Source organism: Culex pipiens, chromosome 2, assembly GCF_016801865.2.
Source record: "Culex pipiens pallens isolate TS chromosome 2, TS_CPP_V2, whole genome shotgun sequence".
Classification (NCBI taxonomy): domain Eukaryota; kingdom Metazoa; phylum Arthropoda; class Insecta; order Diptera; family Culicidae; genus Culex; species Culex pipiens.
In genome coordinates, this window is record NC_068938.1 from 9903593 (window position 1) to 9927720 (window position 24128).

The 24128-nt window shown below is 38.4% G+C and overlaps 3 protein-coding genes across 3 annotated transcripts in view; 1 reads left to right on the forward strand and 2 right to left on the reverse strand.

Moving 5' to 3' along the window:
* LOC120418713 (uncharacterized) overlaps positions 1-24128 on the reverse strand; it is a 406326-nt gene that overhangs the window by 291982 nt on the left and 90216 nt on the right. The window lies entirely within an intron of this gene.
* On the forward strand, positions 1684-3173 carry LOC120418718 (guanine nucleotide exchange factor MSS4 homolog). Its single transcript, XM_039581191.2, has 2 exons — positions 1684-1913; positions 2769-3173. The coding sequence occupies exons 1-2, from the start codon at positions 1779-1781 to the stop codon at positions 3021-3023; spliced, it is 390 nt and encodes a 129-aa protein (XP_039437125.1). The 5' UTR covers positions 1684-1778; the 3' UTR covers positions 3024-3173.
* Positions 3073-13867, reverse strand: LOC120418696 (ATP-binding cassette sub-family C member 10). Its single transcript, XM_039581161.2, has 4 exons — positions 13666-13867; positions 11815-13597; positions 5009-6412; positions 3073-4720 (listed from the first exon to the last, which is right to left on the reverse strand). The coding sequence occupies exons 2-4, from the start codon at positions 13594-13596 to the stop codon at positions 3284-3286; spliced, it is 4623 nt and encodes a 1540-aa protein (XP_039437095.1). The 5' UTR covers position 13597; positions 13666-13867; the 3' UTR covers positions 3073-3283.

Sequence of the window (24128 nt, forward strand, 5' to 3'; positions counted from 1 at the left end):
TTTACAGAACTTCATACCTCCGTGATTTTTTTTTTCATGCATTTAATAAGCTCCAAAAGTTCTTTTTTTGGTCCCATAAAAGTAAAATAGGTTTTTTTTTGCAAATTTCGCTCTTAGTGAAGAACGTGTATTAATAAATAAGTATTTTATTTAAGAGTGTAACTTTTAATTTAAAAATAAACCTCATCAATTTGGGATCTAAAATCCCGAAAATCTCTGAACGTCAATCCTGAAGCCTCCCAAAAAATAAAATTAATATAATATAAAATAGAATTTTATTATATTGACCGATAGAGTAGAATATTAGGATCTTCAAGACAATTTTGTTGTTTAACCAATTTTGCAATCAAATTTTGAATTTTCAACTTTTGAGTTTGATAATTTTAATATTTTTTATTAATATTTTGAAGTTAGATTTTTTATTTTAAAATTTTGGATGATTTACACGTTTTATTTATTTTTTTAGATATACAGTCGACTCTCTGGCTGTCGATTTTCTCGATATCAATAATTCTCCATCTATCGATGAATTCTTCAGTCCCTTCAATCTGCATACTTCAATTATCTTCATTCCTCGATATTTTCCCTTGCTTGAAGGATCTCTTCCTCGACGGTCCCTTGGATTCTGTTTGCTTTAAAAATCTCTTCCGGTTGTCAATAATTTCACTTTCTCATGGCTTGCATAGACATTTTTCTTGACGAAACGAAGCTTTGAAGGGTGTTTGACATTAGATTGTTTTTGTTTGATGGACGTTGCCATGATTCTCTCCCATAGCTGGGTATCAAGAAAAAAATATTTTCGATCGAGTCTTCATTTTGCATCGTTCTGTAAACTGATGATTCCCTTCCTCGACGGTCCCTTGGTTATTGACAACCAGAGAGTCGACTGTACTAAATAAAGTTATTTAAAATTTTAGAATTTTAAATTTTAGAATTTTAAAATTTTTGAATTTTTGGATTATTAAATTTGGATTTTAAGTTTTTTTTAATTTTGTAAGTAATTTTCTGGTACATATTTTATTTTTTTTTATTTTTTAATTAATAAATTTAAGATTTTTTTAACTTTTTGATTGAAATTAAAAAAATGTCAATTTTTTTAATTTCCGTTTAAAATAAATTAAATGTTTTTGGTTTTTTTTTTTTATTTTTTTTCTGTTAGACAATTTAATAATAATTGTTGGGCTATCCCTCTAGTTTAGTTTATTTCGAGGAATTAATAAAATCCGTCCTTTTAATGTTAGGATTCTGCATTTTGAGATTATAAGATTATAATTATATGGAATTTGAGAATTTTAAAAATTATTGATACGTTTGTAATTTTCAGTCGCGTTCAAATAAGCAAATCCAAAATATTTTATTTTTCATCAAAACATATCGCAAACTACTAACACTATTTGGCCAATGTTGTTTTAAAAATAATTGCTGAATAAATTTCGAATTGAATTGAGGGGGTTGGACACCCCTGCTCTAATATTTTGAAGAATAAGAATAATATTTTTTGGAAAACATTTTACAATTTTACATTTAAAAATATATATTACATTATTTAAAAAATATTTTATTCAAAAGATTTTCAAACAGAATTTTAAGTGTCCTACCCCCTAAAAAATCCAAACGTCAACAACAACACGTCAAACTGAAAATTCTCCACCGTTTATCATCTGTTTACAAACAAACCAACGCAACGTCCACGAATCATTCCGGTTGAAATAAAATTTCACCAACAGTAAATAATTCCGGCAAATCAAGTTAACGAGTTCAACAGTATTTAATCCAGCATGAGCACCACCGACGAGACCGCACTGAACGTGGCCGATTTGACGGAACAGGAGAAGAACAAAACCAACGTCCGGTGCACGCACTGTGACTCCCTGATGCTGAAGCCGGGCTGTGCAGATTACGTTGAAGTTGAGGTGAGTTGGAGGGTTTATAATTAAGATTTACAGGTTTAATTTAATTAGAAGATTTTTGTTGTGTCTAAAGTTATAAGGTCAGTAAACTGTATGTTCTCAAAAAATATAGGTTGATAAAATCTTAACAAATTCATAATTTTGTGATAATTAGGAAGGTTACAAAAAAAATTATACTTTTGCTAACTTTGATGAAATTTCAATAGATATATAAATTAAGAACGTTTTTGCTTAATGCGCAGAACTGTCACTTTGCGTCCGCTTAAAGTCTGTTAAAATTCTACTAGATTCTAGGTAAACCCTGTCTGTTCAATACAAATTTCCGGTTCCGTGTTTGTATCGCTTGTTGTGTTTAAAACGGAATACGCATCCGATTATAATCGAATTCCGTTCCAAAACACGAATCGAGTTGACTGGGAAGTTGAGTTCTTTCAACCGGTTCAAAATCGATTTTAACCATGTTTGTTCAGTCGTTTTTGGTTCTTTTAGTGTTAGTTAAGATTTTAGTAATCCAGATATTGGTTAATTTTACAGAACTGATTGGAGCTGTATTGACTCGTAAATGTTTAAAAAGTTTATTGCCAAACCCAGTCTAGAAAAGTTGTGAAAAACAGCTACTACGAAGGTCTTAAGTAGCTATTACACTACGGCAAACAAACAAACTCGCACTTTTTGACAGTTTGCCTGCTTTGTTTGTTTGCATGGATTTGTTTGTACAAACGACAGCCTGCATACATTTTGCCTTGTTTGCCTCCTTTAGAACCAATTCGGCAAATTCAAATAATCTTCTGAAAATTGAATTTTTCTTGTAAATTTAACTGAAAATTCTACTAAATTATATGTTTTACAATCTTCCAGTACGACCTGCCGGAACCACGCCAGAAGAAACGTCAACCGGACGCGGGCGGCGAACCGGAACTCGCCTGCCAGAAGTTGACGCGCTTCTGGGTGGTGGCGGACATGTTCACCTTCGAGAACATTGCCTTCTCGCACACGGTCGCCAACACCAAGTACCTGATCTGTGCGGACTGCGAGATCGGCCCGGTCGGATACCACGACCTGGCCACGAAGCGGTGCTACATCGCGCTGCAGCGGGTCAAGCATGTGGCCTAGAGGGTGAGGGAGATTTCTTTTTTCCGTTCCAGAATATAGAACCAAAGTGTTTGCTGATGATCTTTGCTTTGAGTGAATGATGTTTATATTATAACGATTATTTTTTGACCTAACTACGATTGAAATAAAAGGAATTATAGAAAGACAAAACTTGCACTTTTTACACAGCACAAATTAAAACTTAGCTTAAAAATCAGAATATTTGTGGAAATGTTTTCAGTCTTTCCACGCTATTTCTCTCTTATGACTAGCAGACTCTTCTACAGCTGGCCAAAGGCCGTGTTCTGTTGTTCCAGCAGCATCGAGTGAAATGCACTTTCCTCGTTTGCGGCCAACTCCCGGGGCGTTCCCTGCTCGGAGATTACGCCGTCCCGCATCACAACGATCCGGTCGGTGTTTTGCAGGCCGTTCAGTCGATGGGCGATCAGAATTACGGTCCGGCCGCGGAACGCATTCTTCAGAACCATCTGGATGGCTGATTCGGACTCGCAGTCCAGGTTGGCGGTTCCTTCGTCGATGAGGACGATTTTGGACTTTTTCAGCAGGGCTCTCGTAAGGCAGAGCAGTTGCTTCTGTCCGGCGGACAGATTCGACCCGGACGGGTCTAATTTGGCGTTGAGACCGCCCAAAGCTTGCACTAACGGAGAGGCCAAGCAGCAAGTAATGGCTTCCCAGATCTCTGAATCTAGGTGCAAACCCCGCGGGTCAAGATTCTCCCGGATGGTTCCGTTGAAGAGGAACGCATCTTGCGAAACGACGGCCACGCGACTTCGCAGCACGTCCAGCGGCAATGTGGCTATGTTAACATTATCAATCGTTACCGAACCTTGGTCCAGCGGAGCTACCCTCAACATAGACGCCAACACAGAGGACTTACCTGCTCCGGTCCGTCCGACCACGCCAATCCGCTCGCAAGAGGTTATGTGCAGCGTGAATCCCTTTAACGCACAAGCTAAATGCTCTCTGTACCTCAAGAACACATTCTCAAACTGAACAACCCCCTGGTACGGCCATCCAAACGGCGGATCCGCCGAACCATCCGCATTCGGCTCCTTCTCCAGCTCACAATACTGCTGAACACGCTCAACCGCCACAAACTCCTGCTCCGTCTCCGACACCGCGTTCAACAACCCCGAAAGCAGCCCCGTAATCGACAACGCATACGAAATCGTAAGCCCCACCATCTCCGGCGACGTCAAGTGCGCCGAAGTAATCGCCGCCAACAGGCCAGCCCCACCCACCAAAACCGCTCCCAACAGCTGCAACCTCAGTCCCAGCCACTGCTGCGCCGCCGACGCCGACAGCTGCGCCTTAATGCTCTCCTCCAGCTTGAAGCTAAAGTCCCGCCTGAACCGTGCCTCCCCCCTCATCGCCCGGATCGTACCCATCCCCTGCAGCGTCTCGGTAAAGTGCGCGTACAGCGGCGACAGCGCGTTGCTCGCCAACCGCTTGATGTCCCGTGACGCGAACCGGTACTGGTTCTGCAGCGACAGGTAGATCGGACACAGCGGGATTACGAGCAGCCCGAGCCAGGGCATCGCGTACAGACTGATGGAGAGGGCGCCGAGCAGGCCGAAGAACTGTGCGAGGAGGATGTTGGCGATGAACGGGAGCGAATCGTCGATGGTGTACACGTCCGAGGAGAACCGGTTCAGGATGCGCCCGAGCGGGGCCACGTCGAAGAACTGGAAGTTGGTCTAAAATGGGAGAGAACGAATTTGTTTGGAAATTGTCAAGAATTGCACGACTGGGTAGCGTTAGTAGGCGCGGACGGAAATTTAACCGAATTGAGCTGACTTGTCACGACTGGGTATCGAAATTTTGCGGGGCAGACAAGAACTGTCAAAAATTGTCGTTAAGCTTTCCACACAACTGTCAAACTTTTTCAGTGTTTCTTTTCGGCAGGATTTTGAAGGTAAATGTTCTAAATCGACAGTTTTGAAGAAAGTTTAACCTAATTAAAACAAGACAGCAAAGATACTCACATAAAGCACACTCTTGAGCAGCTTGTCGTGCACGTACTTGGCGGCCCGGATGCCGGCAAAGGCAAACAGAAACGCCCGGATTAGCGTAATCAGCGAGTTGCCGACGGCCAACGCGCTGTACACCCCAAGGTAGTACATCGTGAGCGTTTTGTTGTTCACTTCCGGCAGGAGCGCTTCCTGCTGTAGCTCCTCCGCCAGTTCCGAGTCGTGGTCCACTCCTTTGACGAGGGCGGACAGAAAGTCCTGGGCCATCGATAGGATGCTCCGGAAGGAGTCGATGTTCCAGAGGCTTTGGATTGTGTCGTTGTTTGTCAGTTCCAGCAGGGTGTCGTTTGGTTGAGGAGGCGGAACTCCTCCGGAGGAAGCTCCAACCCAATACGCTAGCCACGCGTCCGTCAAATTCCGGGAAACCTGCATCAGCAGCACCGAAAACACCACCCAAAACCCAAGTGACCTCCCGGTAGCGCTCCAATAAGCCCCAAGCACTTTCCTATCCAGATGGCCAAACTCGTGCGTCTCTTCCGCCATCACACTGTCCAGACTCTTGGTGTCGTCCCCCTTCGTGCACTGCGGTTCGTACTCGGCATTCAGATGCGTCCCCGCCAAATCTTCTCCGTCGTCCTCAAAATCGCTCATCAACGAAGCGGCACTCGTGATGTCACTCTGGCTGACCTTCCCATTCTCCACGTGCAGAATCTGGTTCGCCTGGTTCAACACCATCGGGTGTTGCGTCACGATGATCCGAGTCTTGTCCCGCAGCAGTCCAAAGATGCAGTGCCGCACGATGTGCGACGCCACATGGGCGTCCAACGCCGACAAAATATCATCCAACAAATAAATCTGCTTGTTCTGGTAGATCGCTCTGGCCAACGCCACCCTCGCTCGCTGTCCACCGGACAACGTCCGACCTTGCTCCCCCACCCCCGTTCCGTCCCCCTTCAACAAGTTCAAATCATAGTTCAACGCACAAGCATGAATCACCGCCTTGTACCTCGCGTCATCGTACATCTCACCCCACAAAATATTCTCCCGGATCGTCCCGCGCTGCAACCACGCACTCTGCGCCACATACCCAAACCCTTCCTCCACATTACCCAGCGCCACCACGCCCTGCGTGCACTTAAAGTTCGCCAACACGACCTCCAGCAGCGAAGTCTTCCCCCCACCCACCGGTCCCTCCAAACAGATCAGCTCGCCCTGCCGGATCTGCAGCGACAGGTTCTCGAACCGGAAGTCGACAATGTCCTCCTGCACCAGGTCCACCTCCTTGCGGCTGCGCCGGATGTCGAACTCAAAGTGGCCGTCCCGGATGGCGATCACCACCGGCCGGCGGGACGCACCCGAGTAGGACGTTTCCGTTTCCGTGAGCGGTTTGTAGTACTCGGACAGGTTGATGTTGGGCAGCTGCAATGGGATAAAGTTTTCACTGAGTTTGAGTTCAACTTCGGTCAAGTTTTTAAAATTTAGATTCAGTTCAGTTTTTTGAACGTTTTAGTGTCTTTAACACCTAAACTCTCAAGCTCAAGAAAAAGAGGGAATTTGTATGGAAATTCCTCCTTTTTCTCGAGCTTGGGAGTTTAGGTGTTAATTGAAAATGGTCTAATTTTATGTTCTTATTTATGTTCTTTTCTATTTTATATTTTTTAATGTTTGAAATCATTTACATGCTTAAAAATAAAAAAAAACAATATTTTTAAAATGTTGGAAGCTTTAAAAAATTAAAACTCTAATATCTCAGAAAATTTTGGGTTTTTGAAATTTTTAGCTGAATTCAAAAATTTATTAAAAGCTGTAAAAATTTAAGAAAAATCAGAGATGTGGATAATAGAAAAACTAAAAAAAAAAACTAAATTTCAAAAATATAACTATCCAAATATAAAAAATAAACATTTAAAATTTAGTTTTTTCATGTTTTTTTAAATTAAATAAACCTTTTTTAATTTCAAACATTCAATCCACAATCATTTAATATTTTTTTTAATTATTGAAACTTTCAAAAATTTCAAATCTGACATTTCTAAAAAAATGAGCCTTTTGCAATTTTGTAATATTTTATTGAAAATAATATCACGTAATATCCTGAATAAAAAAAATATATTCTTATTTTTTGTAATTTATATTTTTTATGTTAACATATTTCATAAATTGGATTTTTTATTAAAAGTTGTAGAAATGCTCAAAAACAAACATATAGTAATAAAAAATCGTAAAAAAAGTTTAAAATTAAAAATATAAATATCCTAAAATTTAAAAAAAATAACATTGATTTTTTTTATTTTTTTCCATGTTTTTTAATTTATTTATTTTTTTAATGTTTAAAATCATTTCAATGCATAAAATTTCTAAAAGCTTTTAAAATTATAAAATCTCTAAAAAATAGGTTTTTAGAGTTTTGTAATTTTTAATTTTCTAGTGAAAATAATATACAAAATTAGAAAATATTATTGATATTTTTTTATTTTTTGTTAACTAAATTGAAAAATTTAAAATTAGTAAAAGTAGTAAAAAGTTAGCAAAAGTTGAAAAAATGTAAAAAATTAGGATGATAAAAAACACGATTCTTTTTCAATATTTCTAAAATATAGATATCCAAAACTAATAATAATAAACATTGAAAATTTTGTTTTCTGCTCATTTTTATTTTATTTTTGATCATGTTCAAAATCATTAAAATGATTGAAATTCCAAAAAAAATCTCCTAAAATTTGTTGAGGATTTTGAATTATTTTTTTATAGCAGATAAATCTATTAATTTTTTTTAATTTTATAATTTTGTTGTCAACTAAGTTCATAATTTAAAAGTTTCATTAATGTTGTAAAAATGTAAAAAATGAAAAATTTGAATAATAAAAACAAACAAAAAAACGAAAGTTCAAAAATATAAATATCCGAAAATGAAAAACAATAAACATTTAAAATTTAGTTTTTCTTATTCATGTTCTTTTTAATTTTATATATATTTTTTAATGTTCGAAATCATTTAAATCTTTAAAATTCCAAAATTAAAAAAAAAACAATGTTAGAATCTTTTAAAATTATAAAATTTATTAATAAAAATTTCAGTTTCTAAAGTTTTGTAACTTTTAATTTTCTAGTAAAAAAAAAATACAAAATAAAAAAAAAGTGATATTCTGATTTTTTTTAAACTAAATTTAAATATTAAAAGTTTTAAATATGTAAAAATTCTTAAATTTGGATGATAAAAAAAACAATTTATTACTAGATTTCAATAATATAAATATACGAAAATTTTATTATTTGAAAATTTTGTTTTTGTTTCATGTTCCTTTTAATTTTAAATTTTTAAAATGTTTAAAATCATTTAAATGTTTAAATTTCTATAATAATTTTAAAATGTTTAAAATTTCTAAAAATATAAAAAAAATTAAATGGTTGAATTTTTTTAAATTATAAAAATGTCTTAAAAATTTGAGGTTTTTAATGTTTTACAATTTTCTATTTTCTATTCAAAATAACATCCAAAATTGAAAAAAATATGCTTATTTTTTGTAATTTATATTTTTTTTTTGTTTACTGAATTTTAAAGTTTAAAGTTTCATTAAAAATCGTAAAAAATTTAAAAAAAAACACAAAAAATCTAGGCATTTAGATTTTTGTTTTTTTTTTTTAATATATTTGTTTTAATGTTTGAAGTCAATTCAATAATTTAAGATTTTTAAAGCCTCTAAAACTTTTTTTAAAGATTTGAAACATAAAAAAAATCACGTTTTGAAATATTTTTTTTATTTTATTTTTTTTTTTTTGTGAAGTTTATTTATATTTCAAAAATATTTTATTATATAATTTTAAATCTAAAATCTTTGAGGTTTTTTATAATTTTGTAATTAAAAAAAAATAAAAAATATCCAAAATTGAGAAAAAAAATAATTTTGGATATTCATATTTTTTTTTATTTTTAGGCCGTTGCAAATATTTTTTGGAGTGTATGTTCCTCGGCTCTGACAAAAGTCAAGAAGGAGGCAAAACATAAAAAAATACAAATATTGAAATTACAAGCCAAGCTACAATTAAATAAAATAAAAGTGTTTCAAAATACATTTTACACCTGTCCAGTTGTTTTGCAATCATTAGTTTTCAAATCATCTAATTACAGACGAAATTTAAATAGAAAAAAAAACAAAGTATTTTTGATGCTAAATATAATGCTAAATATAATTTTAAATTCAGAAAAATGCATTTAAAATTGTTTTGAATTGAGTTGAATACTATTTTCACTTATACAATTTATTTAAATTATGGAAAAAAATATTTTAAAATTTTTCATTTGTTTTAATTGTGATTTTGTTTATTTTGCAGATGTTTTCAAATTTTTAAAATCTCAAAAAAAATTAGAAATTTTAGTTTGTTATGTTTTTAACTTTAAAAGTGAATTTTAGAATTTTAAAATTTAAATATTAAAAAACGTAATTATAAATGTTTCCAAAATAACTTTTAGGATTTTTAAGCTTTGTTGTGGTCATAGGAATTATCAAGCCAATAAACCAGGGGTGCTCAAAGTTTTTAGAGGCCGGGCCAAATTTGAAGCCCAAATGAGCTTGCAGGCCAAATTTGCGAAACAAGTAATTTAAACAAATGAAATTTCGTTATTTTTATTTAAAAGAATTGAAAATACATCTTTATTGTTTTTTTTTAACTTCTGTTATTTTTTGAAAATTTTCTTTGATTAAAAGTAAGGCATTTGCAAATATTTTTCAAAGTTTATGTCGCTTCACCTATTATACATCGAAAATTCACTAACATTCAAATTACTTTTGAATAAATAACCCGAACATGCTCAAATGATACTAAACGCACTTATATTTACTTAGATTTTTTTTAGGTTTTTCAAAAATACATTTTTGCCCCCTAGTTTTACTCACTTCGAAACTTGTGAAATTGTTTCAATTATTAAGATTTTTGAACAACATATTTTTGTCCTTAATTGCAGGCCAAGGATTGATACCTAAGAGCATGCAATGGCACTGACCTTGTTGCGTGCTCTTGGGTTGACGTCCACGTAAGGAACATCCTGGAAGGAGCGTAACTAACTACATCCGTAGTTCTGTTAGATCATCCGAACTATCTTGATCAGAACAGTATAGCTCTGGTTCCTTGCGGGTGTCCTATTTTCTTACCTCCACGTTGGCTTGGTTTTCATGATGACCTAGCTGGTGGCCTGTGGAAACGGATCGTAAACCTTTGACCACCGCGGGTCAGAGTCGAGACGGCTAAAAGAAAGGGGCGCGACAATGTGGGAAAGGGAAGTAATTTGTGATTGTAGACGGTATTGTTTTGATTCGCTGTATGTTGAGTCAACTGCTGTGGATGTACCTGAAACATCGCACAACGGGGTTTCTCTTCTCTTCATTCTCAGCTACCACCTAGGGACCATCCACAAACCACGTGGACACTTTTTTGGAAATCACAAACCCCCTCCCCCCCCTCGTGGACAATTGTCCATACAAAAAAAAACTTTTTTGTATGGAGTGTGGACAATCGCCATACCCCCCCCCCCCTAAAGTGTCCACGTGGTTTATGGATGGTCCCCTATCTCCTATTTTTGTTTTGCTCTTCTGATTCCCAATTCTTCACTGATTCTTCTATTTAATATCCAACATTTGATTTTAATGTTACTAACTTTTGATTCTCTTATCTCTCAAAGCTTTTCCACTCTTTTCTATCAATTGATACTGCTGTAAAAACTTTGTGTTTTTCGTTAAATATATACTTTTCCTTAATGTACTAGTAATATCAAGTCTATTGTTCATTTGCCTAATCTTTTTTGATTTTATTGCGAATTTATTTATTTGAATAATTCTTTATCTGTCCTATAAATTATCATTACTATAATCTAAGCTTGTTTTGCATCTCTATTTATTAACTATTGTCTAATTTTACATCTAATACATCTAGCTTCTCATTTTTATTCTTCAAAATACGCTCATCATTCTCTTACTATTGATACTTGATTTTTATAAAATAAATTCTCTTTTACTGTCTATTGTTTTCAATCTTCACCCTTTTTTCAAACAAGTGAGGTTTGAGCCCTTACTCAATTTATGGAATGGTTAAAGGATTAACACAAATATTACTATTGTATTTTTGATAAACTTTTATAACATGCTTAGGACCAAAAATTGTAACAAAACACCGCGACAAAAGAAATAGCTACATATAAACACGATTCAGCACTAGGAAAGATTTCAGGAGAAAACAATACACAGTAAATAACAATTAGTTTTTGAATTCAAACTAAAAATATAAAAGGTTTTGCTTTAATGAACGTTAATAGGCACACTATAAATGGTTAGGCGCTTATACTTGCATCAAACCCTACGTAATGTACCACCCCCGGCCGAGTTAAAATGCGTAACCGGAAAAGAAGGTGTGCATGCCTGGCACGAACACTCAAAGCGTGTTCTAGCGTGCTGCTCGTACTGACTCAGAGCAAGGGTGAGATGTAGGTGTAAGGGCAGTGCGTGTTCGTCGGGAACCTGGTGCATAAGATCGGTTAAGGCCCGTTTTTACACTGAAAATTGCGAATTGCGAATTGCGAACATATTTTTATCCTTAATTGGTTATCGAAATATTGATACCTCATTTTTTATTAACAAAAAATAGAAAAGATTATCATAAAAAAGTTCAAAATAAACCTTGATTTTGGAAAAGTATAAAATCACTTGACAAGTGGTCAACGGGCCATTTTACATGATTATTCAAAATGGGTCCGCGGGCCACAAAAAATCACCTCGCGGGCCATGTTTGGCCCGCGGGCCATACTTTGGTCACCCCTACAATAAACTCACCTCAATCAGCTCCTGCACGCGTTTCAGCGACACCCACGCCTCCGCCAGCCCATTCAACACCCACGGAAATGCGTTCAACGGTCCAATCAGCATGTTCAGCAACGCCACACTGGTGTAGGTGGTGGCCGCCGTAAGAGTACTGCCCAGCAGAACCGACGTCCCAAACGTGAGCAGACACATCAGGACCGGGGTCGTGGCCCAAAAGTAAACACAGAGCGCGTCCAGGTACTTCCTGCGGGACAGGAAGCCGACCTCCTCGGCGCGGATGCGTTCGATCTTGTTCAGGAAGACGTCCTCCCAGGCGTTGGTTTTGATGTGTTTGGCGCCGGCGATTGTTTCTGAGGTGATGGCGATGCGGCCGTCCTTGGCGGTCATGAGGCCTTGCGAGAGTTGGCCGATTTTGAGCGCGATTTGGCGGTTGATCGGGATGAGGACGATGGCGAAGATGACGCCGGCCAGGAAGGCGAGCCCGAGTTGGGTGTAGAGCAGGTACAGGGTGGTGAAGAGCTGGAAGGGGATGCTCCAGAAGGAGTGGAAGCTGACGCAGGAGTTGACGATTCGGTCGGTGTCGGTTGACATGAGGTTGAGGATTTCCGGGCGGGCACTTTGGAGACCTTTGGCGGTCAGGGACTTGCGGTAGATGGCCGTTACGAGACTCATGCGCATTTTCGTGCTGACGAGGGTCATTTTCCAGTTGAAGTGGACGCCGGCGAAGCAGCTGATGAGGGTGGCCGCGAGGAGGCCGAGCGCGTAGTAGTACGGCCGGAAGTCGGTGGCCTGGCAGGAGTCGCAGTCGGGGTCGGTTGCGGGTTCCGTTACGTTGGGGAAGTTTTCACTGCGAAGCAGCCCTCCTAGCAGGATTGGTCCGGCGAAGCCGGAGAGATCGGCCAAGAGTCGCAGGAGTCCAATTAGGTAGAATTCCCAGCCGAAACTTTTGTGCAGGGCTTTAAAGAGGGATGCCGAGGCGGTAAGCTGCTTTTGAAGCTTCTCCACGACTCGGTTCATGTTGAGGCATTCGGGAAGATCGAACAGGTCGTCACTTTTCCTTAACTTTCCAGCGACACCCTTGGAGATCAACGGCTTAACCCAGTAAAAGAGCAGTCGCGAGAAGAAGTTGGCATCGTCCTGAATCGGTCCCAGCACGGATTCGTCAATGTCCTCGAAGAATCGCGTGTAAGTGTGGGTCAACAGCGCCTGGCGTTCCTCGTCCACTGTTCGCTGAACCCGGATGAAGTGTGCATTCCCAGGCGCAATCAACGTCACTCCGTAACACCCAAAAACGACCAAATCCGCCACGTACCAAACCCAATATTCCGAATGGATGTTCGTGTGGACCCAAATACTGGCCAACGCCAGCAGCGATGTCCACAGCACGATAATCCCCAGCGGCCCACGTTGACTCAACGATCCCCTCTTCAGCGAACTTACCAAAAACCCAACGTGAACCGACCAGGCTACAAACTGAACGCACGACAGCAGCACATCAATCGGATAGATCTTCCCGTGCGTCCGTAAAATGTAGAATATCTTCATCACCGGAATCAACCCCAGCCCAATCGAAGCCGCCACCCGCACTCGTATAGCCTTCCGTTGCGTTCCACTCCGGAACACCAACCGGAAGTGCGACCCATAATAGTAAGAAGAAAACACCGCAAACAATACCAAAATCGGCAACTGGAGGCAAATCTCCTGAAAGCACGGTGCCAAATCGTTGTAATCCTTCACCCAGGGACGCAGCCCCGACGGACACACGTCAGTCCACGAAAACTCCCACGACGACATCCTGTCGGAACAAACAAAACTAAATTAATTTCACCGGAAATCGATATCCTTAAAAAAGGGTAAACAAACCTGCCGAACGGAGTAGGCACTGAAGAAAAGTCCCCTCAAACCAGTTGATTCATGTTTTTCCTTGTTTGCCGCGACTAATCCTGTTAAGAGTTCACGTTGCCCTGGCTTATCAGTCGTTTCTTATCACACAGCGGCACAAACAGTCACATTCAAATTGACGATTACAGAACGCTGCTTGTTTTTTTGGCCACGCACTGCACTTTTTTCGTGTTTTGGAATTTTTTTTAGTTGAATTTGAGGCGGTTTTTCGAAAGAAAAAAAATCTGACTGACAGCGGCTGATGCAAAAAGAAAACAAACATTCTGAGCGGCCGCTACTGTAAGTTTGGTAGGAGCTGTCAAAAGATGTGAATAATCCCCACATTGAAAAAGTTCAAATCTGTGACGATCGAGGGTTTAAAAAATTCTTAAATTCTGAAATTCATCAACAGTTTTAAACGAGGGGCGTGACAAAGGCCTTAATGTATTAAATGCTCGCATTTAATATATTAAGGAATTAAATACCTCTTGCAATTTGACATTTGACAGCGCCAAACCTGCTTTGTTGAAAACTTTGTTTTTGCTTTTGCGTGCGACTGTCAAATTTGTTTTTATTTTTGTTTTGAACCCAATTTCGCTTCCAAAACAAACTTTCATCTTTTCTGGAATCTGGCCACTTCAAAAGTTATCGCCCACCAAAGACTCAAACTCTCGCTCCAACTCCAACATCACCTTCAAACGAGGTACACGTTCTACGTATGGTTCCAACTCGACGGCGGAAGCAGTGACCACAGGAAAATTGTTGCAATCCAATCTATAAAGTCACCCAGTGAGCAACGATCACCCTCCAAGATATTCGTCCCGCTGGAAGCGTCTCCGGTCCAAGTCAAAACGGTCCATTCAATGACCACCGCAGTTACTACCTCCTCGGAACCAGATTACGTCTACACCATTATTCTCAATGCAGAGTGCGCAAATACGGACGACCCGTCCGCGGCGGTGGCCACGGAACACAGACCGGAACAAGTCCTCACGGAACACGAACCAGACCAAGAAGCCGACTACCCTGCCTACTACGTTGAAGACCAAACCTACGACAAATTGAGCAAGAAAGTACATAGAGTTTCCTTCTACGGAAGTTGACATCCTCAAGGACGGCGGGGAAAGCTTTCTCCGGTGCATTCGGAACGCTGTTGGTAAGAGTTTCTTCAAACGGCAGTATGCCGTGAGTATTTTAAATTAATTTAAAAAAAAACGCAGTCAGCAAATTACTGTTTATTTCAGGCGTCTTCATTTGAGCTTCACGACTGATCCAGAGTTGTGCGATGAATTTATTGAGATGTGCCTCGGAATGAGTGCCCCCAAGACCAGTCCGGATTACGATTCGAAGAATGACGACGTCAGCAGGCGTCGTCACCTGTCGTTCATTTCTATCTTCATGAAGATGGATTCATCTGCGGAAATCACGGTGAATTCACTGGAATGGTGATTCGACTCTAGGAAGATCGTCAAGACGTCAACCCGATGGTGATTACTATCTGTTCGCGTTTCACAAACCGCCACAAAGCACCGTCCCGACAAGCATGCTCAATTTGATTTAAGTGGTCTGGGTCCTTTTGGCAGTTGTTTATTGATTATAATTAATTTGTTTTTCATTATAATGGAAACCATTTAAATAAATATATAAACTTGTTTTCTAACTGTCTAACAAATGTTGCTGGACCGCCGGGCTCAAGGTCGTACCGGTGATGGTGGTCATCACGGGGCCAGAGGGTGTCACGGATTGAACGGTGGTAAGCACTGTTAACGGAGCAGTGGACGACCCCTTCTCCCACCCCTGACGCAATGCTGCCAACTTCGGATAACCAAAACTGTAGCGCACTCGCGCTGCGCGCATTCTCTTTTGTTCTCCATTCGAGTTCTAACCTTCTTAAAGTTAACATCGTTTTTTAATAAACTCTCGATTGATTTAATCTCGGTATTTTATTTCGTGGCTGACCGAAATCGCCTACAGGTTATGAGGCCCAACAACGCGGCGCGACTTGTAAAGTAAATTGGTAGAGAAAACCGCGAGGTCCGAGCTGTTGAAGGAAGCGTTCATCGAGCGGCATCAAAAATGGCGGACGCGAAGGTCTCTGTGGAGAAGCTGGATGATTCCAACTGGATCAGCTGGAAGTTTCGGTTAACTCTCATGCTGATGAAGGATAACGTCTGGGACACAGTGATAAAGCCTCGACCGCAAACGAACGAGCCGCTGGCGAACGCATCGTGGGCCGACAAAGACGCTAAGGCTCGGATTGCGATTGGATTGTCGCTGGAGAACAATCAGCTCTGCCACGTGGTGCACACGGAAACTGCTTTCGACATGTGGAACGCGCTAAAGGGATACCATGAGCGAAGGTCGATGGGCAACCGGCTCCACCTCAAAAAGAAACTCTACACAACTCGACTGGTGGAAAACGGCAACATGACGGATCATCTCGCAGCGATTGCGATGTTGGTGAACAGGCTGAAAGGAATTGGAGTGAATGTTGAAGACTACGATATTATCGCGGTCATCCTGTCGAGTCTTCCTCCCTCGTACAATCCAGTAATCACGGCCTTGGAGTGTCGTGGTGACGACAAGCTGACGGTGGAGATGGTGAAGGGGCAGCTTTTCGACGAGTGGCGCAGACGGAATGACAACGAGTGTGACAACATGCTCCCTGAGAAAGTGATGAAAATGAGCTTTAAGCCGAAGAAAAGTGTCAACCCTAAGTGTCATTTCTGTGAGCAAGAGGGACATTTTGTCCGCCATTGTCCAAAGCTCTCTGAGTTGAAGAAGAAAAGCAGTGTCGAACAAAACACGCAGCCCAATGCAAAACTGTGCCAAGAAGACAAAGATGAAGACCAGTTTTGTTTTGCGGCTGGTGACGTTGAAAGTGACAATAAGTGGTACCTCGATTCTGGGGCAAGTGCCCATATGACGAACAATGTGGACAATCTGTTCAGCCTTGAAAAGGCCAGTGGCGGTTCAGTGTGTCTAGCAGACGGGAAGAAGATTCCTGCTAGAGGTTCCGGTTCGAGCAAGTTGGAAGTGCTAAACGAAAGTGATCAAAGCAAAAGTGTAACCCTGAAAAGAGTGCTCCTGGTGCCAGAGCTGGCGAGTAATCTGGTGTCGATCGCTAGAATCGCTGATGAAGGCTTCGATGTGCTGTTTACCCGCTCCGACTGCAAGCTTTTGAAGAACGGCAAACCGGTGCTCCTTGGCGAAAGGAAAGGTGGTCTTTACTATCTTAAACAACCGCAATACCAGTCGATGCTCTCGTCCGTGTGCCACTCGGACCGTTGTCTACACCTTTGGCACCGTCGGTTGGGGCATCGTCACCAGGACGCAGTCAAGCGAATCGAGGCGGAGAAACTAGGCGATGATCTTAAGCTGCGGGACTGTGGCGTGAGGTCGGTGTGTACGGTCTGCTGTGAAGCGAAGCTTGCGCGAAAGCCCTTTCCAGATTCTTCGTCCAAGTCGAGTGCAGTGCTTGAGCTGATACACACGGATTTGGCAGGTCCGTTGGAAGTGAATACGCCTGGAGGTAAACGATTCATTATGACCATGATAGACGACTATAGTAAATACACGGTTGTTTATCTTCTAGGTCATAAATCCGAGGCCGCCGACAAAATCAAAGAGTATGTAAGCCTCGTCCAGAACAAGTTTGATCGCAGACCGCAGATTCTGCGAAGCGACGGCGGTGGGGAGTATAACAGCAAGGCTCTGCAAACCTTTTTGAGCGAAAATGGAATCGTGCTCCAGCAGACAGCACCGTACAGCCCGCAGCAGAACGGCCAGGCCGAACGGAAAAACCGAACATTGCTTGAGATGTCCAGATGCTTGCTACTTGAGGGCGGTCTCAACAAGAAGTATTGGGGGGAGGCTGTGATGACGGCCAACTATCTGCTTAATCGTTTACCGTCCGCTTCGATTGACCGAACACCGTACGAGCACTGGCACGGGACGAAACCAACATACAACCATCTGAGGGTGTTTGGATCGATGGCGTACGTACACATTCCCGATCAAAAACGGCAGAAACTGGACCCAAAAGCCATCCCGTTGGTCTTCGTGGGATATCAGGAAAACAGAAAAGCCTATCGATTCTTGAACCCAGAGACTAGTCGCATTGTTGTCAGTCGAGATGCCCTGTTTCTCGAGATGGAGTTGAAGCCACAGGAATCGGTCAGAAGCTTCCGGAAACCACAACAAACGGAGATGTGCACAGAAGCAAATGAGGATCACTGGCTTCAGGAGGAGCCGGAACCTTCTTGCACAATCGTGGCCCCGGACGAGGATCTCGAAGCAGTCATCGTCCCCGAACTGGAAGACGACAGCGCAGCGGAAGTTTTGGGAGAAACCAGCAGCGACTCGCCGTTCAGGGGTTTCCGTCCGGAAGAGTATCTTCGACGGTCGCAGAGGACAACTAAAGGGACACTGCCAGCGCGGTACCGAGATCAAGCTAACGCAGTATGGACGGAGATAGATGCTGAGCCACGGAATTTGCAGGAAGCGAGAACATCAACTGATGCTGTGGAGTGGCAAGCCGCAATGGAATCCGAGCTGAAGAGTCACCAAGAGAACCAGACCTGGGAACTGGTCCGTTTGCCCGAAGGAAGGAAGGCTGTTGGAAGCAGATGGGTTTTTAAGGTCAAACGAGATGCAGCTGGAGTACCCGTTCGACACAAAGCACGACTTGTTGCCCAAGGTTTTTCGCAGCAATTTGGGGTAGATTTCGAGGAAGTCTACGCTCCGGTGGCCAACCAGTCAACTTTCCGTGCCCTTGTAGCTATTGCAAGCAAAGAGAACATCGCTTTGAAGCACCTGGATGTACGGACCGCCTACTTGCACGGTGACCTCAAAGAGGAAGTGTTCATGCGACAACCGCCCGGTTTCGTCGAACCTGGGCAGGAACACTTCGTTTGTCGCCTCAAGAAATCCATCTACGGGCTCAAACAATCGGCCAGATGCTGGAACCAAAAATTGCAGGAGGTTTTGGTTCGCATGGGATTCAAGCCAGGGCAAGCTGACGCTTGTCTGTACACAAAATCTGTTGGAACCTGCACAAACACTGTTTACGTGTTAGTATATGTCGACGATATTGTTGTTGGCTGCAAAGACGACGCAGCTAGCGAGAACGTATACAACGAATTGAAGCGGTCATTCGATATCGTGCACCTCGGCGATCTCTCGTACTTCCTGGGCATGCAGATTGAACGGCGGAACGGAACGTACAGCATCTCACTTGGTGGCTACATAACACAGCTGGCAGACCGTTTTGGATTGAAGGACGCAAAACCTGCTAAGTCGCCGATGGACAGTGGTTTTCTTCAGCTGGAGGATCGTGGAAGCCCAATCGATGGCACGCTGTATCGTAGTCTTGTTGGTGCACTCATGTACATTGGAGTACATGCCAGACCAGATATTGCTGCCAGCACATCCATACTAGGACGGCGAGTCGGCGACCCACGTGAAGCCGATTGGACAGCTGCCAAGAGGACAGTTCGATACCTGATCGGAACCAAGCACCACGGCTTGCATTTTACCGGCGAAGCAGGAGATCTCACCGGATACTGTGACGCGGATTGGGCAGGTGATCATGAGTCGCGAAAATCAACAAGTGGCTTCTGTTTCCTGCTCGGCGGAGCAGCCATCTGTTGGGCAAGTCGACGGCAAACCGCAGTGACCCTTTCGTCGATGGAAGCCGAGCATACAGCTTTAAGCGAAGCTTGTCAGGAAGTCATTTGGTTGCGTAAACTCATGCTGGACTTCAACTTTGCCCAAAACAAAGGTACTGTAATCTACGAAGACAACCAGAGTTGTCTGGCCTTTGTTAACTCAGAAAGATCAACTCGGCGATCGAAGCACATTGATACTCGCGAACATTTTATCCGCAATCTTTGTGAGCACGGCGAGGTTCAGCTGACGTACTGTCCTTCGGAAGACATGATTGCTGACATTTTGACAAAACCACTGGGAGCTGTAAAGCAGAGGATTCTATCCGAGAAGATCGGGTTGTTTCGACGGGCCGTCCCTGAGGAGGAGTGTTAACGGAGCAGTGGACGACCCCTTCTCCCACCCCTGACGCAATGCTGCCAACTTCGGATAACCAAAACTGTAGCGCACTCGCGCTGCGCGCATTCTCTTTTGTTCTCCATTCGAGTTCTAACCTTCTTAAAGTTAACATCGTTTTTTAATAAACTCTCGATTGATTTAATCTCGGTATTTTATTTCGTGGCTGACCGAAATCGCCTACAAGCACTACTGCAAGTCTACGTAATTTGCCGGTCCAATTGATCGGATCTGGGACGATGTGTTTCACGGCTAACCCGCTCGGCGGTTGACCCGACTGATGTGGATGTATGATGACGTTCTGCTCGTTTGGCGACGTGTACCTACGGTCCGGACTGAGCTGCTGGTGTTGTTGTTGTCGCATGTGTGACTGCATATGGCCACTGCTACTCGTTGGAGGTCCTGTCATCAGTTGAGACTGCTGTGATTGTTGTTACTGTTACTTCTGCTAAGATGTGAACTTCTGGAAGGTGGTGTCGTCTAGTTGCTTGATGCTTTGGAGCTGATGAGAAACATAAAACAAGAAACTTTTTAACTCGTGAAACTCCACATAATCACTAACTTATCCTACATGCATCGGTTCGTTCTCAAGCTCCGGCAACGCCATTTGATCCGCCGGGTTCGTGTCCTTAACCCCGACCTCCTCCGACTTGTTGCGCCTGATAGTGGTGGTGTGTCCCTCTGTGATGCCCCCACCAACTACACCGTGATTAATTGTGACATAGATAACACTGTGATGATACTGGGCACCACTTCCGCCGCATCCTGCACCATCACTTGAGCTCGGCCACTGGTTGCTGCCCTACGAATCGTTAAACTCGTGCCCTTGCGCATTCGCGTGAAGGTTGTTGTTGATCTTGGACTCCACTTGCTGGGCGATGACCGCTACTGCCGCTGAAGAGGAAGAAGCGGACGAGATTGTTATTCCGCTGTCGATTGGACCAGCGCTGCTGTAATGATGACGCGAGCAGAAAGTTTTCCGATCGGGATGATTGAACAGCTTGAGCCGGATCCGATCAGGACGTTGGAGTTGTTGCCAAAGGCTAATCCATCCCAGCCATCTATACCGGGGAGCAAAAGAAGCTTGCTTGCTGGGCGCTTGAATGCAATCGGATAAATCACGATGCGGTCCTCACCGATCAACTACACTGTCCGAAAAAACGAAGGACTTTTCCTCCCAGATCGATCCTCTGGCCAGCATCTCCTGTTTCAGCAACATTTCCTGATCTCCTGCGCCACCTGAATTCTCCTGCTTAATTTTTTTTTGCGACAGTTCAAAACAAAAACAAATACGCGTGAGGTCAAACTGTCAAACCAATGTGGTGTAAGAAGAGGTGGCGATGATTGGATCGTAAACAAAATTAACTTCTCGTTAATTAATTAATTTCGGCAGTTAATTAATTTAATTTCTTACTATTGTCTCGCCCCTAGGTTTTAAATATTAATTTTAAAATTCTTTAAAAAAAAATCTAAAATAATAATACCCTTTAGTTTAAGACACATAAAATTCTTCTGCTTTGAAAGATATAAAAATTATAAATCTTAACTTTAAAAATTTGAAAATCAAAACAAAAATATTTTTCTTAATTTCAAAACTTCAATTTTTCAAATTCTTGACATTCTTGAAATTTTTGAAATTGTTGAAATTGTTGAAATCTTTAAAATTCTCAAAATTCCTAAAATTTTATAATTTATTAAAATTCATAAAATTCTTGAAATTCTTAAAATTCTTAAAATTCTTAAAATTCTTAAAATTCTTAAAATTCTTAAAATTCTTAAAATTCTTAAAATTCTTAAAATTCTTAAAATTCTTAAAATTCTTAAAATTCTTACTTAAAATTCTTAAAATTCTTAAAATTCTTAAAATTCTTAAAATTCTTAAAATTCTTAAAATTCTTAAAATTCTTAAAATTCTTAAAATTCTTAAAATTCTAAAAATTCTTAAAATTCTTAAAATTCTTAAAATTCTTAAAATTCTTAAAATTCTTAAAATTCTTAATATTCTTAAAATTCTTAAAATTCTTAAAATTCTTAAAATTCTTAATATTTTTAAAATTCTTAAAATTCTTAAAATTCTTAAAATTCCTAAAATTCTTAAAATTCTTAAAATTCTTAAAATTCTTAAAATTCTTAAAATTCTTAAAATTCTTAAAATTCTTAAAATTCTTAAAATTCTTAAAATTCTTAAAATTCTTAAAATTCTTAAAATTCTTAGAATTCTTAAAATTTTTAAAATTCTTAAAATTCTTAAAATTCTTAAAGTTCTTAAAAGTCTTAAAATTCTTAAAATTCTTAAAATTCTTAAAATTCTTAAAATTCTTAAAATTCTTAAAATTCTTAAAATTCTTAAAATTCTTAAAATTCTTAAAATTCTTAAAATTCTTAAAATTCTTAAAATTCTTAAAATTCTTAAAATTCTTAAAATTCTTAAAATTCTTAAAATTCTTAAAATTCTTAAAATTCTTAAAATTCTTAAAATTCTTAAAATTCTTAAAATTCTTAAAATTCTTAAAATTTTTAAAATTCTTAAAATTCTTAAAATTCTTAAAATTCCTAACATTCTTAAAATTCTTAAAATTCTTAAAATTCTTAAAATTCTTAAAATTCTTAAAATTCTTAAAATTCTTAAAATTCTTAAAATTCTTAAAATTCTTAAAATTCTTAAAATTCTTAAAATTCTTACAATTCTTAAAATTCTTAAAATTCTTAAAATTCTTAAAATTCTTAAAATTCTTAAAATTCTTAAAATTCTTAAAATTCTTAAAATTCTTAAAATTCTTAAAATTCTTAAAATTCTTAAAATTCTTAAAATTCTTAAAATTCTTAAAATTCTTAAAATTCTTAAAATTCTTAAAATTCTTAAAATTCTTAAATTTTTTAAAATTCTTAAAATTCTTAAAATTCTTAAAATTTTTAAAATTCTTAAAATTCTTAAAATTCTTAAAATTCTTAAAATTCTTAAAATTCTTAAAATTCTTAAAATTCTTAAAATTCTTAAAATTCTTAAAATTCTTAAAATTTTTAAAATTCTTAAAATTCTTAAAATTCTTAAAATTCTTAAAATTCTTAAAATTCTTAAAATTCTTAAAATTCTTAAAATTCTTAAAATTCTTAAAATTCTTAAAATTCTTAAAATTCTTAAAATTTTTAAAATTCTTAAAATTCTTAAAATTCTTAAAATTCTTAAAATTCTTAAAATTCTTAAAATTCTTAAAATTCTTAAAATTCTTAAAATTCTTAAAATTCTTAAAATTCTTAAAATTCTTAAAATTCTTAAAATTCTTAAAATTCTTAAAATTCTTAAAATTCTTAAAATTCTTAAAATTCTTAAAATTCTTAAAATTCTTAAAATTCTTAAAATTCTTAAAATTCTTAAAATTCTTAAAATTCTTAAAATTCTTAAAATTCTTAAAATTCTTAAAATTCTTAAAATTCTTAAAATTCTTAAAATTCTTAAAATTCTTAAAATTCTTAAAATTTTGAAATTTTTGAAATTCTTGAAATTCTTGCAATTCTTGAAATTATAAAATTTTTTGAAATTTTGATATTCTTGAATTTCTTGAAATTCTTGAATTTCTTAAATTTTTTAAAATTCTTAAAATTCTTAAAATTCTTAAAATTCTTAAAGTTCTTAAAATTCTTAAAATTCTTAAAATTCTTAAAATTCTTAAAATTCTTGGAATTTTTGTAATTCTAGAAATTCTTGAAATTCTTGAAATTCTTAAAATTCTTGAAATTCTTGAAATTCCTGCAATTCTTGATTTTTTTTTAAATTTTTAAAAATCTATGAATATTGGAAATTCTTGAATTTTTTGAAGTTCTTAAAATACTTAAAATTCTTGAAATTCTTAAAATTCTTGAAATTCTTGAAATTCTTGAAATTCTTGAAATTCTTGAAATTCTTGAAATTCTTGATATTCTTAAATTCTTAAAATTATTAAAATTCTTAAAATTTTGAAATTCTTAAATTTTTTAAAATTCTTAAAAATTTTAAAATTCTTAAAAATTTTAAAATTCTTAAAAATTTTAAAATTCTTAAAAAAAATAAAATTCTCAAAAAAATGGCTTAATTTTGGAAATTCTTGAATTTTTTGAAATTCTTGCATTTCTTAAAATTCTTGATTTATTGAAATTCTTTAAATTCTTGAAATTCTTGAAATTCTTGAAATTCTTGAAATTCTTGAAATTCTTGAAATTCTTGAAATTCTGGAAATTCTTAAAATTCTTGAAATTCTTGAAATTTTAGAAAATTTAGAAATTCTAGAAATTCTTAAAATTCTTGAAATTCTTGAAATTCTTGAAATTTTTGAAATTCTTGAAATTCTTGAAATTCTTGAAATTTTTGAAATTTTTGAAATTCTTGAAATTCTTGAAATTCTTGA

Bases quoted from the DNA above. Each gene is read 5' to 3' on its own strand.
- LOC120418696 (XM_039581161.2), bottom strand. From the start codon at position 13,596: ATGTCGTCGTGGGAGTTTTCGTGGACTGACGTGTGTCCGTCGGGGCTG. The intron at 6,413-11,814 runs GTGAGTTTATTG...ATCCCATTGCAG, and splicing joins GCGTGCAGGAGCTGATTGAG to CTGCCCAACATCAACCTGTC. The intron at 4,721-5,008 runs GTGAGTATCTTT...CTCCCATTTTAG, and splicing joins TGCTCAAGAGTGTGCTTTAT to ACCAACTTCCAGTTCTTCGA.
- LOC120418718 (XM_039581191.2), top strand. From the start codon at position 1,779: ATGAGCACCACCGACGAGACCGCACTGAACGTGGCCGATTTGACGGAA. The intron at 1,914-2,768 runs GTGAGTTGGAGG...ACAATCTTCCAG, and splicing joins CAGATTACGTTGAAGTTGAG to TACGACCTGCCGGAACCACG.